Source organism: Equus przewalskii, chromosome 8 (assembly GCF_037783145.1).
Source record: "Equus przewalskii isolate Varuska chromosome 8, EquPr2, whole genome shotgun sequence".
NCBI lineage: Eukaryota > Metazoa > Chordata > Mammalia > Perissodactyla > Equidae > Equus > Equus przewalskii.
This window is the reverse complement of record NC_091838.1, coordinates 49,593,098-49,612,899: the sequence shown is the minus strand read 5'-3', so window position 1 is coordinate 49,612,899 and position 19,802 is coordinate 49,593,098. Positions and strand designations below refer to the sequence as shown.

The window sequence follows — 19,802 nt, the reverse complement described above, 5'->3', positions numbered from 1 at the left end:
GATACATAATTTTGTCAGGAAATATATGCTGAGAAAAGTAACTAACACATGATTCATTAAGAATTAGTGCCTATTTGCAATTATAACTTAGATTTGTTAAACCTAAGAAAACATATTTTAATATCATTTAGTTTCATTTTTCAGTATGAAGTTCCAATCAAACTTACCCCTGCTGATTACAAAACTATGATTCTCCTTTTAAGTGGATTCATATTAAATGTTCTTGCCAGGTAGCAATTATCCTCAGATGTGGGAAGAGAAAGAGGGAGTGTGAGCAAGCACCAGTGACCTTGCTTGACAGTTGCCTAATTCCTTGCTAAGTAACAATGTGAGACAAACAGACCTACTGTCCTTTCCTTAAAGTCTTGCGAGGGCCTGCCCCGTGGTGCAGCAGTTAAGTTCACAGGTTCCCCTTCGGCAGCCTGGGGTTCACCGGTTCAGATCCCCAGGTATGGACCTATGCACTGCTCTTCAAGCCATACTGTGGCAGGTGTCTCACATATAAAGTAGAGGAAGATGGGCACCTATGTTAGTTCAGGGCCAATCTTCCTCAGAAAAGAAGAGGAGGATTGGTAGTGGATGTTAGCTCAGGGCTAATCTTCCTCAAAAAAAAAAAAAAACTAAATAAAAATAAAGTCTTATGAAATGGAGAGAGAAAGACATTTTCTCTTACTAGAGAAGGTCCTAGAAAGTTACCTGGGTTCTTTTACCAGACTTTTGCTGGAAGAGTTTGTGAAATGAGTCTGAACTAGACAGCAACATTCAAATCGATACTTCAAGGCACTTCAGAGTTCAAATCTCAACTTGACTTTCAAGTGCCATTTGAATGCATTCTTAGAATTTCAGAGCTAGAAAACCATTTTAGAAAATGGTCCCTGAAGGTCAAAATTGTGTTGCTTTTGGTCAAATACATTCAGAAGCAATCTCCTCATTTCATAGGTAAGAAAACTAAAGAGAAAGTGGCTAAGTGACTCTCCCTAGACCACACTGGCTATTAATGGCTTGACTGGAACCAAGACCCAAATCTCCTGAATCCAGAGCTGAGGTTCTCAGCCTCCGCTGTACACTGGAATCACCTGAGGAGCTGACTGACTCGGTCTTGGGTGTAGCAGAAATGGGTATTTTTAAGAGCTCCCCAGGTGATTCCAACACACAACCAAGGTGCAACCAAGTTGAGATCCACTGACTTTTCCTAATTTTTGCTCTTGCAAAAAGACCTGTATCACTTTCCAGTACAGTCTTTCTTCCTATCCTTCTACTTTTCCACCCAATTAATCCTATTCCTTCTCTAGTGTTGCCATATCCCAACACTTATTAAAGCCCAATGCCCGAAAAGATGGAGCTGCGTGACCTTAAGCAGTGGCCAGCGGAAAGAGGGTGAGGGTGATGGAGGAGGTACAGAAAAACCACAAAGCAGCGGGCACCTAGTCTACCCAGCCTGCTAACACTGGACAGATGGCGGATTTCAAAGCCAAATGTAGCACGGAATCAATGTCACTCCAGCAGCAGCCATATACCCAAATTTAAGTTTAAATATTCTGCATATGCTTGGGTATTGGATTCTCTCCTGGAGCAGCAGGCAGCAGAAGTTAACCACTCTGAGTCCTAGCTGACAGCAAATGACTTTTGGAGCTGAAAACTGAGGACTGCCATGGTGATGGGAGCATGAAGCCAGGCCCTGGACCAACGTGTTCACCACCTACTTGCTCTTCCCTCAGCTGTGAAAGGGTCTTTTCATTCCACTTAGCTGGGTGTGTAAAAATGGGTGTTGGATCCCTGTATGAGAAGGGCAATGGTGAGAAGGCAAATTTAAAAATTAATCTATCCTTTTGAGAAAAGTGATCAATACAAGGAGAAAACCCTGTTCCAGAAGCCCAAGCCCTTCTTGTCCTGGGCTCTGTGTCCACGTGGATCATAACCGTGAGCAAGTTCTCCACAGAAGCAGCTGCAGCCCACTCCCCACCCCACTGCCAAGGCCATCACTGCCCGGCTCTCAGATCATCCGAGAAACTCTGATCCCGCCTTCCGGAAAATGCACCACTCAGGATGGGCTACTGTAATTCAAACCAGGCTGGCAGATTCCCATGATGTTCTGTCACCCAGGGGACAGTTCCTCCGGCAGTGAGTGCAGGCCACTGCTACCTATTCCTGCCACTCCAAAAGCAGAAGAGCAGGCTTTCCTGTGATCAACCAACCAGCCAAATGCCCCACCCTGCTGGCCATGTGCAGGCCAGATCTGACTGCACACAAGGCAGCTTCCGTTTTTCTGAATGGTGCGAGGCCCCAAAGATGAATACTCACTCTTTTCCTGCACGGCTTTCACCTGCAAAGCTTCACGCCATTCTGCTTTCCATCCCAAACTGTGGGAATCCAAGAGTTCGCTTTAATGAGATCCAAACTTTTAGTTTTATCCAATCATTTCTGGAGCATACATTCTACAGTTTCTTGAAGGAAAGGAAAATAGAAATGGTACTTTAAGGCCTCAAGACACAAGACCTTCAACAACGCTCTCCTTGTTATCATATACTAATTTTGTGGTGTATTCCAGGACCATAATACAAAGCACGTTGAAACTACTGCCAATTAAGTTTTGAATTAGATATGTAAGCTAGTTAGAGGCCAGCTCCAACCGTTTGGTTTAGGGGACCTCGGGGAATCGGTTTCTCAAACATTATTAGAGAGGGGACTTTTATGTGATTAATTCTGGGCAAGTGGATGCAGAGGCAAATAAGCTTCTGGCCCTCCAAGAGCTGACGGCTAATGGAGAACAGAGATTCTAGAATTACAGCTGACTGTGCTGTATAGGATGTACATAGTATGTAGTATGTAGTATGCAGTGTGTAGTATGAGCTGTGTAGCAAGATGCACTATTAAGGGACTTCCTCAGGTTCTCTGTCAAATCAATGGTGTCACCAAAGCTGGGAAAAGCAAGCCCCTGATCTAACATATCCTAACATATCTTTGGCTAAAGTTGTCCGCATTGCATTGTGGTCCAGCCTCTGTCTGCTAAGGACCAACTGAAGCTGAATGTAACAAGAAGCCAAGATGAAAAGAAGTTGACTGCAGCCAAAAAGACATCAGAGAGAGGAAGCCCATGATCTGTCGTGCAGCACCTGAAACGGAGAGTTAACTTTGAGTTGGGTTGTGTAGGGTAGGATTGTGAAGCCCTTTATACATGTGATAGAGGAGAGTTTTAAGGGGTTTTGTTTTGCTTTTATCGTTTTGTTTTTTACCCCAGGTGAAGAAATTTGAGTTAAAAACTCAGTATACGGGTTGGCCTGGTGGTGTAGCAGTTAAGTTCGCATGCGCCGCTTTGGCGGCCTGGGGTCCACAGACCTACGCACCGCTTAGTAAGCCATGCTGTGACAGGCATCCCACATATAAAGTAGAGGAAGATGGGCACAGAAGTTAGCTCAGGGCCAGTCTTCCTCAGCAAAAAGAGCTGATGTTAGCTCAGAGCTAATCTTCCTCAAAAAAAAATAAAACCCAAAAACTTAGTATATAAGCACTTCATCATTAATCTATGCAAATTTCTTCTCTCATTTTACTTTCTACCTCCAAACCATAATTACATCCTCTTTGCCCCCATAGCACTCACTCTAATATGTTTAATATATCTTTAGATGTGCATTCGTACCTTCTCGCAAAAGGAATATTATTTTTATATGAATGTGTCTTTACAGAAATGATAATGTGCTATAAATCTTGTTCTGTTTCTTATGTTTTTCCCTTAACACTAAGTTTTTAAGATCCATCATTGTTGATATATATATCTGGTTGACATTTCTTACTGCTGCATAGTTTTGGGCAATGCACAGCTGCCATATTTTACTCTTCCTCTTCTCTAGTGATAAGCACCTAGGCTGCCTCCAACATTCAGCTACCCCAAGAAATCCCATGATGAACATCCTTGTGGACCTGTTGGAGAATTTCCTTGAAATATACATTCCAGAGTTCTTCACAGGTAATGGGGCATGTGTACGCTTAATCTCAACAACAACTGCCAGACTGCTTTCCTGAGTGGTGGCACCAGTTGACACTCCCTCCAGCAGTGCCTCAGAGTTCTGTCTTCCACATTCTCAGCTGTACCATTATCTCCCTCTGACATTGGCCATTCTTAGACATCCTAAGACAGAAGCTTAGCGTAGAGGCAGTAGATCATAGGGAGCTATCAAAGGCTCTTCATCTATGCATGGCATGAAAAAGGGGATGCTTTAGAAAAATTGTGCAGGAATAAATGATCTGCCTTGCAAAACCAAAAGATACAACATATGCATATTCTCTGGGAAGTCTGGGAGACACTTAGCATAACAAATGCAAAATATTTTCTACATATACTTCTTGTTTTGTACAACTGTCCTATTCAATGTTTGCTCCTACTCCCCATGTTTGGTTAGTTTGTGCTGACTTGGCCTGAAACATGATTTGACTTGGCCATGACCAGCCTTCACCATGACCGGTAGTGGTAGACAGAGAAGGGGAGGTGGAGCTGCAAGACCAGGGTGTCCTGCTAAGCAGAAGCCTGGCCTCACTCAAAGAGCTGTGCCTCCCTCCCTCCCTTCAGCTGTCATCCTCCTGTGTCAGAGAGTTGGGTGGAATACTAAAGCGACAATAAGTAGTAATAATGGACATTTGTAGAGTAGTTGCTACTCAAAGTGTGGTCCTGAAACTTGTAGCTCAGGCATCACCTGGGATGTTACTTGTTAGAAATGCAGGATCTTGAGAGCCATCCCGGACCTACTTAATCAGAATCTGCCTTTAGCAAGATCGTCAAGGGGTTCTATGCACATTGTAGTTTGAGAAGCACTGCTTCAGTCCTTGCCAAACATCTTCACATACATTGTCTTATTTAGACTCTTTCCAACATTGCTGATGTTCTTGGGTATAGTTGTTATGTAACTCCCATGTTACAGCTGAGGAAACCGAGGCTGGGCAGGTTAAAGTGACTAGCCCAAGAGAACCAGAAGAGCCCAGTGTAAACAGATTTTTTAGACTTTACAAGTGCCTCTCAAGGTCACACTTTGTTTATATCCCTTTCTCCCCATGCCCCATTTCCCCTCATTCTGAAAGAAAAACACCAGGAAGAGCTCATTTCAGAGCCAAACAAAAGCAGAGTGGAGGTGAAGCTTCCCGCCTCGTGGTCCTCGGGCATGCAAACTGCCTGCTGAGACCAAGAAGCACTCACTGCTGTTCAGCCTTAATCCTTCTCCCGCTTCATTACAACTTTGATCCTAGAGGGGCAGCCAGATTTCCATGAGTGTGAGGTGCGTGGAGATACCAGTGGGCCCCTCCCTTGAGTGAAGTGTACCACGTTCCATTTTTCCTTCTGAAATGCAAGGAAAGTAGGGGTGCTTAATCGACGGTTCCCCAGACCCCCAAGGCATTTGTGGGTGGCATTCAGGAGTCTGCGAACTTAGCACTTCCTGCACCATGACTAAAGGGAACAAACCACAGGAGCATCAGCAGCACCTGTGCTTTGTCACTAATCAGAGCGTCAGACAGGACTGTATGGAACTCCAAGTGTTGCGTAGCTTGGAATCTGGTTTGTGCCCAGCACGACTGCAGCGTCATTCGGTTATTAGGCCCACTAGACCTTGCTATTGAATGCGTTCATAAAAGAGCACTATAATGCTAAACTACAATTTTATTTTTTTGTTATTTTGATAACTGTGTATCAACATAATAGCTTCCTTTGTAATCTTAGGAATTTCATTTATGAACGTAAAAACACTCTTCTGAGAAGGAGCTTCATTAAACTGTAAAAGGACCGGGTCAGATTCTGGAAACTTTCTCACATCCCCTAGCCTGTTGTTGGTTGGTTTGGGTCACCCCCTTGAATTGTTTTCTATCTGTTATGGGTAATAACATAGCACTTAAAACCAAAAGGGCCTACACGCTTGTCTCCAGGGGTGAAACGAAGGATTTCCTGAAGGCTGCCCTCCACTGCACAGCCAGGCATGGCGGGAGTGGGCGGTGGGAGAGCCCCAAGGGAGAACATTTATGACCCTTGCCCTCATTCTAGAGGACCTGCTCAACCTTCAGAAGGTTCCAGTTAAAAATGCCATGCCACGTGCAGGACAGAGAGACTGCTAACCACAGCTTTCTCTGGTTACTTACCCTCTTGCAGGTTTGTATTATAATCTCAATTATAATTCACAAAGAAGCTAGAAGATGTGGAGTCTTTGAAAAGAAACACCCTTCCTTTCATACCCATGACACTAGCCAAGATTACCAGGATCCTGAAGTCTGAGCAAGCAACAGTTAGTAACTGGGACAATCCAGAGAAAACGGAAGCTCACACTTTAAGCTGTAAGAACTCCACCTTTGTAATTATTGATGTGCTTATATAGAGAGAGGAGGAATTGAGAGGGCAGGGCAGAGAAAAAGGGTGAAAAAATATATATCAAAATGTTAATAGTGGTTAATTCTGAGTAGTGGGATTACAGGAATTTTCATCTTTTATTCCTTTTTAATTTTTTTCTCTTTTTTACAATCACCATGTATTACTTTAAAAAAAGAGAATAAGGCTATTTTCATTTTGTAAAAATCAAAATGTTAAACAACTATATTTTATTGCTGGTTGGAACCTTACAAAGCCACTTAACCACTTAACTGGCTTCACACCTCTTGGGGAGATTAAAAAAAGAAGAGAATAGAGAGTGGAAAAATTTTATTCTTTACAAAAAAAGTCCGAACATAAAGTATTATAATATACCATGGGCTTTATATAGTGGGTCACATTAGGTTCCCATATTCTTACTGAATCGGGCAACAACTGGTGCATAGCAGGCACTCCATCAAGGTGAACTCCCTTCCTTCCTATTACGTATGCATTTCCATCTCAGAGCTCAGTAGAGTGCTTGCGGGCAGGGGGTAGGGCTGGGGGGTCGGGAGGTGGATATATTTTTCTTCCAAATTGACATTCTTCCACTTTTCCAAGTTAAAATACAATTATTTCTTACTCCAATTTTTCTTCCTAATCTAGTTCATCAGTTTTTATAGTCCTTCCGGGCGCTTTCTCCCAGCTGTTTTAGATCTTTTTTTAAAAAAGAATATTCTTATAAAATGAATATTTTGAAAACTGTGGCTGTCACTCCAGAGCTGATACAAACACACACCCACTGCTTCAATTATCTCTTGCAGCGCAGCAAACCACCCCAAAACTCCTGCAGACAGAAATGGGGAGAGGGGACTATCTGGTGGAGGGGAGGCAGGAAATGCCACCCTGGTTGCTCTTGCCTTTACTGTTCATGATTCTGTGGATCAGGAATTCGAATAGAGCTCATCTCTGCTCCAGACTGTGTCAGCTGGGCCAACCTGACTGGAGCTGGAGGGACCCAGGTGGCCCTGCTCACATGTCTGGAGTCTTGGTCCTGGCTCTTGGTTGGGGTGCCTTGGTCTTCACGTGGCCATTCTCCCTTCAAATATTCTGTCATTATTCAGTAGTTTAGTCTAAATTCCTCTGCCTAGTGGCTGGTTTCCAAGAGGGTAAAAACAGAAACTTCAAAGGCTTCTTAAGACCTAGGTAAGAAGTCCTACAGCATCACCCTACATTCTGTTGGTCAAAGTGAGTCACGGGGCCAGCCTCAAATCAAGGGTTGAGGAAACAGATTTCACCTCTTGATGTAGAAATGACAAAGTCACATTAGAAAAGGTTATGTGGAGTGGGAGGGATTGTTGTCACCATCTTTTGAAACAATATACTCAACATAAAGAGTTCAAGATTTAAAAAAAATTTTTTTAATGAGCTTAAAAACCGTGGTAATTAGTATAATAAAATAACAACATTCACCAGTCAGAGGGGATCATTTTTTTTTCTAATCTGTCTGACACTTTCACTTTCTGAATCAGCCCTTGCTTGCCTCTCATCTCCACTTTATGTCCCATTAAGCCAAGAAATCCTAAGTGTGGCATATATGAAAGAAACCCTCGCTGTGTTACCCTTTGTCAATATTTCACCATGTGGCTCTTCCCTCTCAGTCTCCTTCTCCAGTGCCTGTAACTCCCCAGGACCCACCCTCAAGTCTCTTATCTCTTGTTTTTTACTCTTCCTAGGGGATTTCATCCACTCCTCTGGTTTCAACTGCCATCTACACCCTGATAAATCCCAAATTTTAATTGTCAGCCCAGATTGTTCTCTCTGGGCTCCAAGATTAGAAATTTCAACTGCCTCCTGGGCATCTCTATCTGGATGTCCCACAGGTAATCTCATCTTTATGTGTCCTAACTCAAATTTGGCACTTTCTTCCTCTCCTCCAAAATCTGCTACCTCCCAATGGCCTCTTCCTTGGACAATAGTGTCCTGTTTTTGTCCTGTTTCATCCAGTGCATCAAGTCAGAAACCTGGCAGTCCTCCTCCGCACCTCCCTTTTCTTCATGCTCACATCCAATGAACTGCCAAATCCTGCTGGTTCTTGATGTCTCTATTCCATTCTCTCCATGCCTGCCCCCTTTTCCTTAGTGTAGGCTAGCATCATCTTTGCTGCCTATACGTTACTACAAAAGCCTTCTCGCTGGTGTTAGACATCCACCCCTCTAATCCATTCTCCACACTGGGCCAGAATGAGCTTTCTTTACCATCATTCCTTGCTAAAACCTGTCAGCAGATCCCCATTGTCCTCAGGCTGAAAGTTCCACTTCCACATTCCTTAGCATGGCACACAAAGGCCCTTTATGTTTGGGGCTGCTTCCCCTAACACCCTAAGGTCCTCATCCTACCCCTCAAATCTGTGATGCAGATAGTTCAGAGCATCCTGAATCCCCAACAGTCTGCAGCCCTCCTCTCCTCTAGCTTAGAGATCATCTGGGGGAAGCCTTCTCTGACTCCTGCCTCAGTCTTCCCAAGACACTCTGTGCACACCCTTTTCTTACCATTTCCCATACTCTATAGTAATGGCTGGCTTACTTATTTACTTCTCTCACCATACTGGAAGATCTTTCAACATACTTTTATGGTTGTTCCTCAGTGTTCAGCTAGTGTCTGGCATATGGTGGGGCAATGAATGAATGGTGATAATACCCATTGACTGTAGGGAGCAAAGAGAAGACGGCTGACGGGTACAATGTGTTTTAATATCCATAACTGAACTGAAGGACCTTTACATGTCAGCTCCCCCATTCCCTTCATTATCTGATAGAAGGAGAAATCAGCACCGTCAGCGGGAGGGGTCAACATCTATCTGAGGTACTGCTCACTACCACCCAGGACTTTCTTTTACTCATGCCCAAGATGACAGTTTTCCATGCCTGGGCCTACAAAGATGCAACCTAAGGGAAAAGTAGAGAAGGATCTATACTTTTGCCCAAGTGATTGTCCACATTCTGTTTGTAACCCCAGCGGGTCTTCAGAAACAAACCACAATTTTACTTCCGAGAGTAAAAAAATCTTGAGTGCCTAATACAGAACAGACACTGGACCAGAAAGATGACTACGACCTGGCCATCATCTTGAAGGAGCTCAGGTCTGGGTGGAGTGTGGGCAGGATTCAGTATTGTAAAATACTTGTTGCAATAAGATGTGTACGTGCTCCACTCCCAGAATGGAGGTGTGGATAAAGCGCTATGGGAGCAGAGAAGGACAATGAATTCATCCTGGGGTCATCAAGGAAGGCTTCAACAATGTGGCAGTGGAGCAAAGGCAGGCAAAGGAGCCCTTCAGAGATAAAAATGCACATTTCTTCCCAGACACCATGGCCTCCCATCGCACTTTATAGAAAACCTGTATTTCATACAGTGGCCTTTATAAGTTCCTCAGTAGCCTGGCTCGTCTTGCCTCACTCTCCAGCCCCGTCTCTCCCACTTTCCCTGGCACCCTCTGCACCTCCAGCCGCAGTGCCCCACACAGGGCAAGCTCCTTCCTGCTGTAGGACTCTGCCACAGCTGTCCCCTCTGCTCAGGGCCGCTCTCCCTGCATTGGCCCATCCTCTCATTCGGTTTTCAGCTTAAAAACCTCCCCTAAAAGCAAGCTTCTCTTATCTCCCAAACCAAACCAGCTACCCACAGTCATATCACCTTATTATAATTCTACGCAGTGCAGCTAACCTTCTTAAGTGACTATATATATATGTATATATAGTCTACTATATATAATCCATTTGTCTTTGTCTTTCCATCCAAGCTTTTTGAGAGCAAGGACCTGGCCTGTCTCATTCATTGCTGTTGTCCCAGTGCCTAGAACACATAGTAGGTACTCAACACACATTTGCTGAACGGATTGGATAAATGAGCGACACAGTGTTTACTGCATGAGGACATGGCTTAGAGACATGCAAGGGCACCACATGTTTGAGGAACAGCAAGTCATTTGCTATGGCTGTGGGCAAGGGTATGTCTGGGTGGGAGATGAGGGTAGGGGAGTGGGGACAGTAGTTGGGGGTGGACTGTACAGCTCTGAATGGAATGGTCTTCCATCTCTTAGGCAACAGGAACTAAGAATCATTTTTAGGTAGGGAGTGTCAGGATTGGATCATGACTTTCACAAAGCCACTCTGGTAGCAGTGTGGAGAATTTGGGCACTGGAAACCAGCTGGGGTCGGGGTGGAGGTTGGATGGGGGAGATTACAGACTGACCTAGAGCAACATATGGGGGATAGAAATGGAAAGCGAGGAAAGAGAGATTTCTGAGACAAAACTGCTGGGACTTGGGGACCAACCTGGGCTGTGAAGAAAGTGAAGGGTGGATGAGAGTCAACGAACCCATCTGGGAAGGAGCAGAAACAACGGTGTTGGTTGGGGTATGTTGAGTCTGAAGTGCCTGGGGAACATCATTCCCTGAATCTCTAGGAATTGTGCCACCATACCCTGTTCCTTCTATCCCTTTTCTCTTTTCTTTCCTGTTTGAATCACTCGCACAAGCTATGAACGCTCCCTGCTTCTCAGCGTGCTGGGGCACTATGCCAGCAGGCCCCACATTCCTGAGGAAGGGATCGGGTTGAGACCTGGAGGGCTGGCTGTGGCCACCCGAGGGGGGCCGCTCCCTGACAGGAAGGAAGGCTGGCCTGCCGGCTGGGCACAAACAGGAGCTTCCTCTGCAGCAGCAGGTGCCCAGGGCCAGCTGCTCCAGCCCCTCAGGCTCAGATCAACAGGATGGGACAGCCCAGGCGGAAGGAAGTCTGCAGGGAGGGACGCCCCTGCAGACAGAAGTGGGGGCATGGGGCGGAGGGGAGACAGGAAGAGCTGCCTGGGCCGCTGAGCTGGCCCCACTCCAGGAGATTCGGGAGAGGTAGTGGCAGGAGGCCACTCAGTCCTCTTCCCTTCACGCCATGGGCGGCTCTGGCCCTGGTCAACATTAGTATTATTATTACTACTACTGTTGTTGGCTAGCGTGGGCCTTAGCATACCAGAAGGAAGATGTTCATAGATTTGGCAGTTTGTAAAATAAATTCCCTTTTTATGCGCATTCTCTGGTTATTAGAAAAGAAAAGATACTTGCATAAGACTTTCAGTTACACAGAGAGGTGAGTGAGCTCCCCGGAAGGGCAGTGATTTTTGCCACGTGTTCAACCTGTCCAAAGGAAAGAAAAATCTTCGGTTTGCTTTAAGCCCCATTATCACTGCCCAACTCTCCCAACAGCTGCTGTGAACAGGCATCAAAAGGCCAAAAGGGGGTAAACAGGGAGCCAAAGCGGAGCCACGGGCTCCAACTAGGAGGCCCCAGTCCGCTACGGCTCAGCCCAGGGGGTCGAAGAGGAGGGTTGTGGGGGAGTGGAGGGCAGGTGGTGCTTCGGAGGAGGCAGTGTATCTTCGACCCGGCGGGCATCCCTGCGGCAAGCCCAACCCAAGGCGTGCCCGAGCGGGCGCCGGGCGACCCTAGGAGGCCTCTCCCCACCCCTTCCCCACAAGGAGTTTCCGGAGGCCTTCGCCTGGGGTGGGGGTGGGGCTCTACCTTCAAAATAGCTTGCAGACTGCAATTTAAACTAACTACATCGAGCTCAAAACTCGATTCTGCAACCGAGCATCGGCGCCAGAGAAAGATAAAAACTCGGGTCTGCGGCTCCCCATCATCCCATAGGTCCAGTTCTCGGGGCTTCCTGCAGTCCCCACACTGTTCTCTCGGCTGCCCTGGAGGAAGGATGGGCGGGGCGGGCAGGGGCGGGCATTGCCGCCAGCGACGCATGTGGGGAGGGCGAGCCCGCGCCAGCGGGTTGGGTGTGGATGGGGGGCGCAGGAGCAGGTGTCGGCTCAGTGACAGGATTCCCTTCCCTCCCCTGCCTGCCCCGATGCTCCCCACGGCTCAGCTAGGCAAAACCCAGCAAATGCTCGAAAAACGCAGTTCAGTCGGTTAGCGGGCTCTGCTTTCTGGCCAGACGCGCAAGAGGACGGCGATTCCAAATGCAAATCTCTTGGCTTGGGCCGCTTGGCTTGCAGCCGCCGACTCCCCCGCCCGGCTGCCCGGCGTCCCGCCCACCCCGCGGCTGGTTGAGATGGGGCCCGGTGCGGAGGGGACGGGGCGGAGCCGGCATCCTTCCCCACCTCCCACGTGGGGCCGGCCCTCCGCAGTGCCTGGGCGCGCCGCCGCCGCCGCGCCTCCGGGCTAGGCCCCCGCCCGCGGGACCGCCCCCCCGAGTCTGGGGCGGGGGATTACAGGCAGGGGGTGGGCCAGGGGTGAGGGGGTGTCACTGAGTCAGGTGGCGGCGGGAGTTCCCTCGGGCAGGACCGAGGGAACATGCTGCCGGAGATTGTGTACACGCTCCACTGACACAAGCTTCACGCTGCCGGGCAGCCGCTGATCACGCGTGGCCCCGCGAGCCCATTGGTCGGCGCCTCACACACCTTTGTCGCTGATTGGCCGCCCGCAGGCTCCGCCCCCGCCCCCGCCCGCGGCGCGGGGCAGGCGGAGCGGCTACCTGAATGGGGAGGGGGCAGACGGCGCGGAGCGCGGCGGCGGCGGGAGCGGCGTCGAGTATCTCCGGGCGTCCGTCGTGGACAGGCAGCCAGGCACCCAGGCACCGTAGCAGCCAGGCAGCTCGCCGCCAGCGACCAGACAGCCAACCATGCTCAACTTCGGCGCTTCTCTCCAGCAGGCTGCGGTAGGTCACCTGGGGATGCCCCTGTCCTTCCCTGCCACGCCGCGTCTGCGGGGCCAGCAGGGCGCGAACCCCGAGCTCCTGACATCAGCCGTGCTTGAGGACGGAGGGTGCAGGGGAGTTGTTGGGGAGGAACGGGCTTCCTGCCTGCAGACTGGGCATTGGTGAGGGCATGTGTGCGCAGAGGGGGTCAGGGGAGGCCGACTGGGCTCTGGGGACGAAGGGAGCCGGGTCTTGCTCAAGGTGTAACGAGGAGGGGAGAAAGCACCTCCGCAGGGAGACCTGAGGCAGGTGAGGGGGAGGATGATTGAAGGGGCGGGAAGCGTGAGGAGGGGGCTGCTGCCCTGGCAGCTAGGTAAGGGAAGGTGTGGAAGGGGAGGGGGGGACAAGAGGGACACCCTGCACCTGGCGCCGGGGAGAGATGCCCCCGTCTGGATCAGGAATGCGACCCAGGGTGGGAGGGGGCTGCTCGGGAGCATGAGGGGCAGGGTGTCCCCAGGGGAGGGGAAGGGGCTAGGCTGCCCCTCTCGGGGGTCTGAGCAGAAGCTTGCAGGACGGGGGCTGCTCAGCAGACAGCCGGAGGCTGGGGGAGGGGGCGCCCGGCGTGGGCGCGGGGGTTTTGCACGCGGGCCCCGGCCCACCGAGGGGACGAGGAGTGCCCCGCAGACGTCGGCAGGGGACTCCCCATCCCCGGCGGGGGCAGGTGCTGCCTTCAGAGGACCCTTGGAGGGGGCAGGGAGCCGCCCGGGGATGGGAGGGTGGAAAGCGGGCCCCAGCCGTGGGGCGGTGAGGGTGGGCGGGGATCCGGCGCCGCGAGACGCGGGGGCCGCGTGCCGAGGCGGGAGCTGCGGGCCGTGGGGGCTGCACGTCTGGGCACCCGTGGGGACGCGCGGCGGGCGGGGACCCTGGCGGCCGGGAGCTGCGGGGAGGGGCGCCGCGTCTCGGGGAGCGACGGGGTGGTCTGAGGTCCCGCGGGCGGCGTGGGCGGGAAGCCCCGAGGGCTCGGCCGGGTCCCAGGGGCCGCGGCTGGGAGGAGGGCGGGGGCCGAGTTTCCGCGGGGACCCGGCTCCTCCTCCGGCAGCTGAGGCGGAGGCCGGGGGTGGGCTGGGAGCGGGTGCGCCCGGGGAGCTTCACGTCCCCGGGTGACCCAGCCCCGGCCTCCGCCAGGGGCGGGAGCGAGGCCCGGCCCCGCTGTCGGTTCCTAAGGGAACGGCTGCTGGCGGGGAGCTGGAAGGGGCGGGCGCTGCCGAGCCGGCGCCCGCGGCCCCGCCCTCCCGAGCTCGGGCGCGCTCTGCCGCGCGGTTGGCGCCCGCGGCCCCTCCCCCGGGTGGCGCAGGGCGGGGGCCGGCGGCTCAGGAAGTAGGTGAAAGGTGGCGGCGCGGCAATTCCCAGTTCACGTTTCCTGCGCCGGCCCGAGCAGCCGCCGATCACGCTTTGTTCACATGCCTCGCCTCCTCCTCCCCCCACGCCCCCGCCCTTCGCGGCCCAGCCAATCCGGGCCCGGGCCGCCGGGCGGGCTGGCCAATGGCGGGGGCAGAGACGCGGGGACGTGCGAGCGGCGAGGAATGTTCCCAGTGACTCACCCGCGAACCTCATTGAGGTTAGGGCGGCCCCATCCGTCTGTGCCCGCCAGCGAGGATCTCCCCCGCCGTCCGCCCCCGCCCCTCGTCTGCCTCCCCCGCCCGCGCTTCCCTTTCCTGCCTCGCGCCCCACTCCCTTTCCTCCCCTCCCCGCTGCTCTTCCTGCCCTTCCCAGCTCACACTCCCGTTCCCTGCTGCTTGCCTTTTCTCTTTTTTCCTTTCTTTGCCTTAGCGTCTTGACGAGGCTTTTACACAGACAGGCGCTGTCCATTGCAGCTTACATAAAGGCGCGCGCAATTATGCAATTGCATTGTGAGCGGTATTTCAAGAGCAGTGGCTCGTTTTCTTAGGTTTTCAACACGCAGGGTTTGTGCATTTTTTGAACAAGCGTTGAGAATAGTACCTTGTGATGCAAAGAATGTTTTTCGGTATTTTTACACCATCTCTACTTTGACCAAAAGAGTGGGATCACATTGATGGAAAATGGGAGAGATGGTGGGTAGTATCATTTCTTTTAAAGCGCAGTTTAAGGAACTTTAATATGAAGCATTAAACACCTGGTAGAAGCAGTTACACAAATAAATGCAAAGCATGTGCTGTTACTGTTGTCATCAAGCAGTTTTTTTAAAAAATTAAAATAGATTCTCTTTTGACTGTTGCAGACTCCTTACAGTCAGGGTTTTTGCGAATTCCAAGTAGAATATTAAATTTTCGGGTTATTCATTTTTGAGTATTATTCCATTAGCTGGTCATAGTTGTGCATAGCAAAACATTGTTAAATAGATCCTGTGAAAGGAATACCAACGTGAAGTTGAAACAACTAAAAGCTTTGGGATTTTCCCACATATTTCACTTTATCTCTCTTTACCATGGATAATCATGTTATCGAAAATTTTAGATTTCAAATAATGTAATACACTAATTTGAAAGAGACTGAGGATTCTTTATCCTGTTGATTTTTATCCCAAGGTGAAAAGTGACTTTTCAAAGATCAGACTCCTCTTAACAGGCCATAGCTATGTCCACTACACTTTGCGTTTTTAAGAAAGTTTTGGCCTTTTTTTTTTCCTTCTTTCTATTAGGAACTCCTATTTCGAAAGACCTCATGTTAACTTCTGCCGAGCCTTCCCTTAAATTTTGTCTGACCCCAGTTGCAGGTGGCTACTCTGGAAAGAATATAAAACTTTTTCTTCTAAGCCAAGCACTTCTCCTTTTTGGGGTCATAAATGCATTGATACCTTTGGCTTTGGTCCCCTTACCCCCTTAATGGTAATCAGGTGCTCCTCTCTACCTTCCATGGGTATCAATGTTTAAGCCTAAGTGAGAGAGGAAAAATGAAGATGATTTTATCACCATTACCAGCAGAGTAGGGGTGAGAGAAGAATTTCAAATTGTAACTTGGAAAGTTGTGCAAGTTGTAAAAAAAGGGGAAAAAAGTACATTTCTTGGTGTATTATTTGGATTAAAAAATGCTTAATAAACATTTAATCTTTTGTTTCTGTAGGAGGAAAGAATGGAAGTGATTTCTGAAAGATCAAAAGAGAGTATGTATTCCTGGAAGAAAACTACAGAGAAAAGTGATTTTGAAGCTGTAGAAGCACTTATGTCAATGAGTTGCAGTTGGAAGTCTGATTTTAAGAAATACATTGAAAACAGACCTGTTACTCCAGTCTCTGATATGTCAGAGGAAGAGAATCTGCTTCCGGGTACACCCGACTTTCATACGATCCCAGCATTTGTAAGTCGTAGTATTTTTAAGATGAGTATAAATGTTAGAATTTGTTATAATTTATGTAATGAACTCTACTTGAAATTTCTCACGCTGTTGCCTGTATATTTATTTCTCTTCTCTGCAGTGTTTGACTCCACCGTACAGTCCTTCTGACTTTGAACCCTCTCAGGTGTCAAATCTGATGGCACCGGCGCCATCTACTGGACACTTCAAGTCATTCTCAGATACTGCCAAGCCTCACATTGCTGCACCTTTCAAAGAGGAGGAGAAGAGCCCAGTACCTGCCCCCAAACGCCCCAAGGCTCAGGCAACAAGTGTGATTCGTCACACAGCTGATGCCCAGCTGTGTAACCACCGATCCTGCCCGGTGAAAGCAGCCAGCATCCTCAATTCTCAGGACAGTTCTTTTCGAAGAAGAACCCACCTGAATGTTGAGGCTGCAAGAAAAAACATACCTTGTGCAGCTGTGTCACCAAACAGATCCAAATGTGAGAGAAACACAGTGGCAGATGTTGATGAGAAAGCAGGCACTGCACTTTATGACTTTTCTGTGCCTTCCGCAGAGACAGTCATCTGTAGATCCCAGCCAGCCCCCATGTCCCCACAACAGAAGTCAGTGTTGGTCTCTCCACCTGCAGTATCAACGGGGGGAGTGCCACCTGTGCCAGTCATCTGTCAGATGCTTCCCCTCCCTGCAAACAACCCTGTTGTGACAACAGTGGTTCCCAGCACCCCACCCAGTCAGCCACCAGCCGTCTGCCCGCCTGTTGTGTTCATGGGCACTCAGGTACCCAAAGGCGCTGTCATGTTTGTCGTACCCCAGCCCGTCGTTCAGAACCCAAAGCCTCCGGTGGTAAGCCCGAATGGCACCAGACTCTCTCCCATTGCCCCTGCGCCGGGGTTTTCCCCTTCGGCAGCGAAAGTCACTCCTCAGATTGACTCGTCGAGGATAAGAAGTCACATCTGTAGCCACCCAGGATGTGGCAAGACATACTTTAAAAGTTCTCATCTGAAGGCCCACATGAGAACACATACAGGTACCAGCCATTTCTTATTTATGTCTTAGAGGTTTAGATGAGGGTTTTTTGGCAATGATCACAAACGTAGACCAGGCATGTTCAGGAAGAGCTTACTTATCAGCCAGTTCGGTGGATGGCTTTACCAGTGCAAGGTCCTCTAAAAGAGGTGTTTTTGTTTTAATTTCTCACGTGATGAGTCTTAAAATGTCTGAGTGGGTACTTAAATAAAGTATCCTTAAGGCCTTTCCTGCCATAGTTGAGGTTCAAAAAACGTTTTAGTTTTTGGCTTTTTTTATAAGGGGAAGATTTTTATAAACATGACAGTAAAATTTGAAAATAGAGCGATGCAAATGTATAATACTCATTTAGCAGTTTAGCTTAGTATGTTTTATTATTTTAAAATGTATCTCAAGATATTTTAAAATATGCATCTTTAGATGTAGTTAGACACATGGTTTACAGTGATCTGATGAATGCATAGTGACGATCTGAATTTCTTTGTTCCAGGAGAAAAGCCTTTTAGTTGTAGCTGGAAAGGTTGTGAAAGGAGGTTTGCCCGTTCTGATGAACTGTCCAGACACCGACGAACCCACACAGGTGAGAAGAAATTCGCCTGTCCCATGTGTGACCGGCGGTTCATGAGGAGTGACCATTTGACCAAGCATGCACGGCGCCATCTGTCAGCCAAGAAGCTACCAAACTGGCAGATGGAAGTAAGCAAGTTAAATGACATTGCCTTACCTCCAACCCCTGCTCCCACGCAGTGACCGATTGGAAGGTGAAGAATCAGAATTAACTTTGGTGACAGCCTGAAGCCAGTGGTCATGTAAAAGTGCTTCCACTGCAAGTGTGTGGCCCCCCCGGTGCGGGCTGCAAGCAGAGGCCCACAGCCTGGGGAGAGGGGCCCAGCCTGGGTTAGATGACAAGCGCTGAGGCCACAGGCAGGTCACAGGGTGGCAGGATTCATTTCTTATCACATAAGAGATGAGAAAGCTTTTGTTCCTTTAAGTATTTTTTGAAGGTTTCAGATGAGGTCAACACAGGTAGCACGGATTTTGAATTTGTGTGCACATTTTGTTACTTTACTTTCGCCATATATGCTTGAGACCAGCTCTTCAATGTGATTCTTCTAAAGCACTGGTTTCAAGAGTGTGGAGACTGGAAATAAACATTACGGTACAGGGATGGAGATGTAAAATCGATCTGTATTATTACAAATATTGTCATCTTTTCCTAGAGTTATCTTGTGTACTCTTCCTAGTCTTTCCAGTCAACTTCGTGGATGTAGTTGTTAAATATATCTAGAACTAGCATTTTTACACTATTGCTGACGTTTTGAATTGAGCAGCTGTATATTGCTAAAGAGGGCCCAAAGAATTGGCATCCTCATTAATTTAATTGCTTGGAAGTGTAGCTGCAATTTTTTTGCATTGTTGTTTTGAAAGTTTAACAAATGACTACATCTAGGCATTTTATTATGCTTTGAACTTTAGTTTGCCTGCAGTTTCTTGTGTAAATTTGAAAATTGTATACCAATGTGTTTTCTGTAGACTCTAAGATACACTGCACTTTGTCTAGAAAAAAATTTGAAGATGAAAACATATATTGTAAAGAAGGGATATCAAGAATTTTAGGTGACTCCTTGAAAAAGATGGCTTATGTCATCAGTAAAGTACCCTTACGTTATGAGGATATAATGTGTGCTTTATTGAATTAGAAAGTTAAGTGACCATTACTCACAAATGGACAAATGTCGTCCTCTTAATTTATAGGAGTTTTTTGGGGGGATGTGGAAGTAGGTGGGTAGAAAAATGATTAGAACATTCACTTTTTGTTAACAGTATTTCTGTTATATTCTGTTGTATAGTGGATGATATACACAGTGGTAAAACAAAAGTAAGTTGTTTAAAGTATATAGTGAAAAATGTCACTATATCTCCCCATTTAACATTTTTCTCTATTGGGTGTAGATTTCTGACATCAAAACTTGGACCCTTGGAAAACAGAAGAGTTTTCTTTTAATAAAGAAAAATCCTTGTGATTTACAATTTGCACAATATTTCTTTTGTTGTACTTTATATCTTGTTTACAATAAAGAATTTCCTTTGCTATATGTAATTGATTGATTGCATTTGTTGAAAACCACTCTTACTCTAACCTTGACAGTGATTGATCACTTATGGTACTACCCAGGAATCAGTGTCTGAATTTCCCTACAAGCCTCATTTAAATTTAGAACTGGGAGCCACCCCCGTGGCCGAGTGGTTAAGTGCTTGTGCTCCGCTTCCTTGGCCCGGGGTTCGCTGGTTTGGACCCTGAGTGTGGGCCCGCACACTGCCTATCAAGCCATGCTATCGTGGGACCCCACAGAGAAGAACTGGAATGACTACAACTAGAATATACAACTATGTGCTGGGACTTCGGGGAGAAAAAAGAAAAAGGAAGA

General features: G+C 48.3%; 1 protein-coding gene across 1 annotated transcript; it reads left to right on the top strand.

The window, feature by feature from the left end:
* Positions 1 to 12,827: 12,827 nt before the first annotated feature.
* On the top strand, positions 12,828 to 19,469 carry KLF10 (KLF transcription factor 10). The gene is made up of 4 exons (XM_008541012.2): positions 12,828 to 13,028; positions 16,110 to 16,343; positions 16,462 to 17,374; positions 17,864 to 19,469. Exons 1-4 carry the CDS (start codon positions 12,993 to 12,995, stop codon positions 18,121 to 18,123), a joined length of 1,443 nt encoding a protein of 480 aa, XP_008539234.1. The 5' UTR covers positions 12,828 to 12,992; the 3' UTR covers positions 18,124 to 19,469.
* Positions 19,470 to 19,802: the final 333 nt, after the last annotated feature.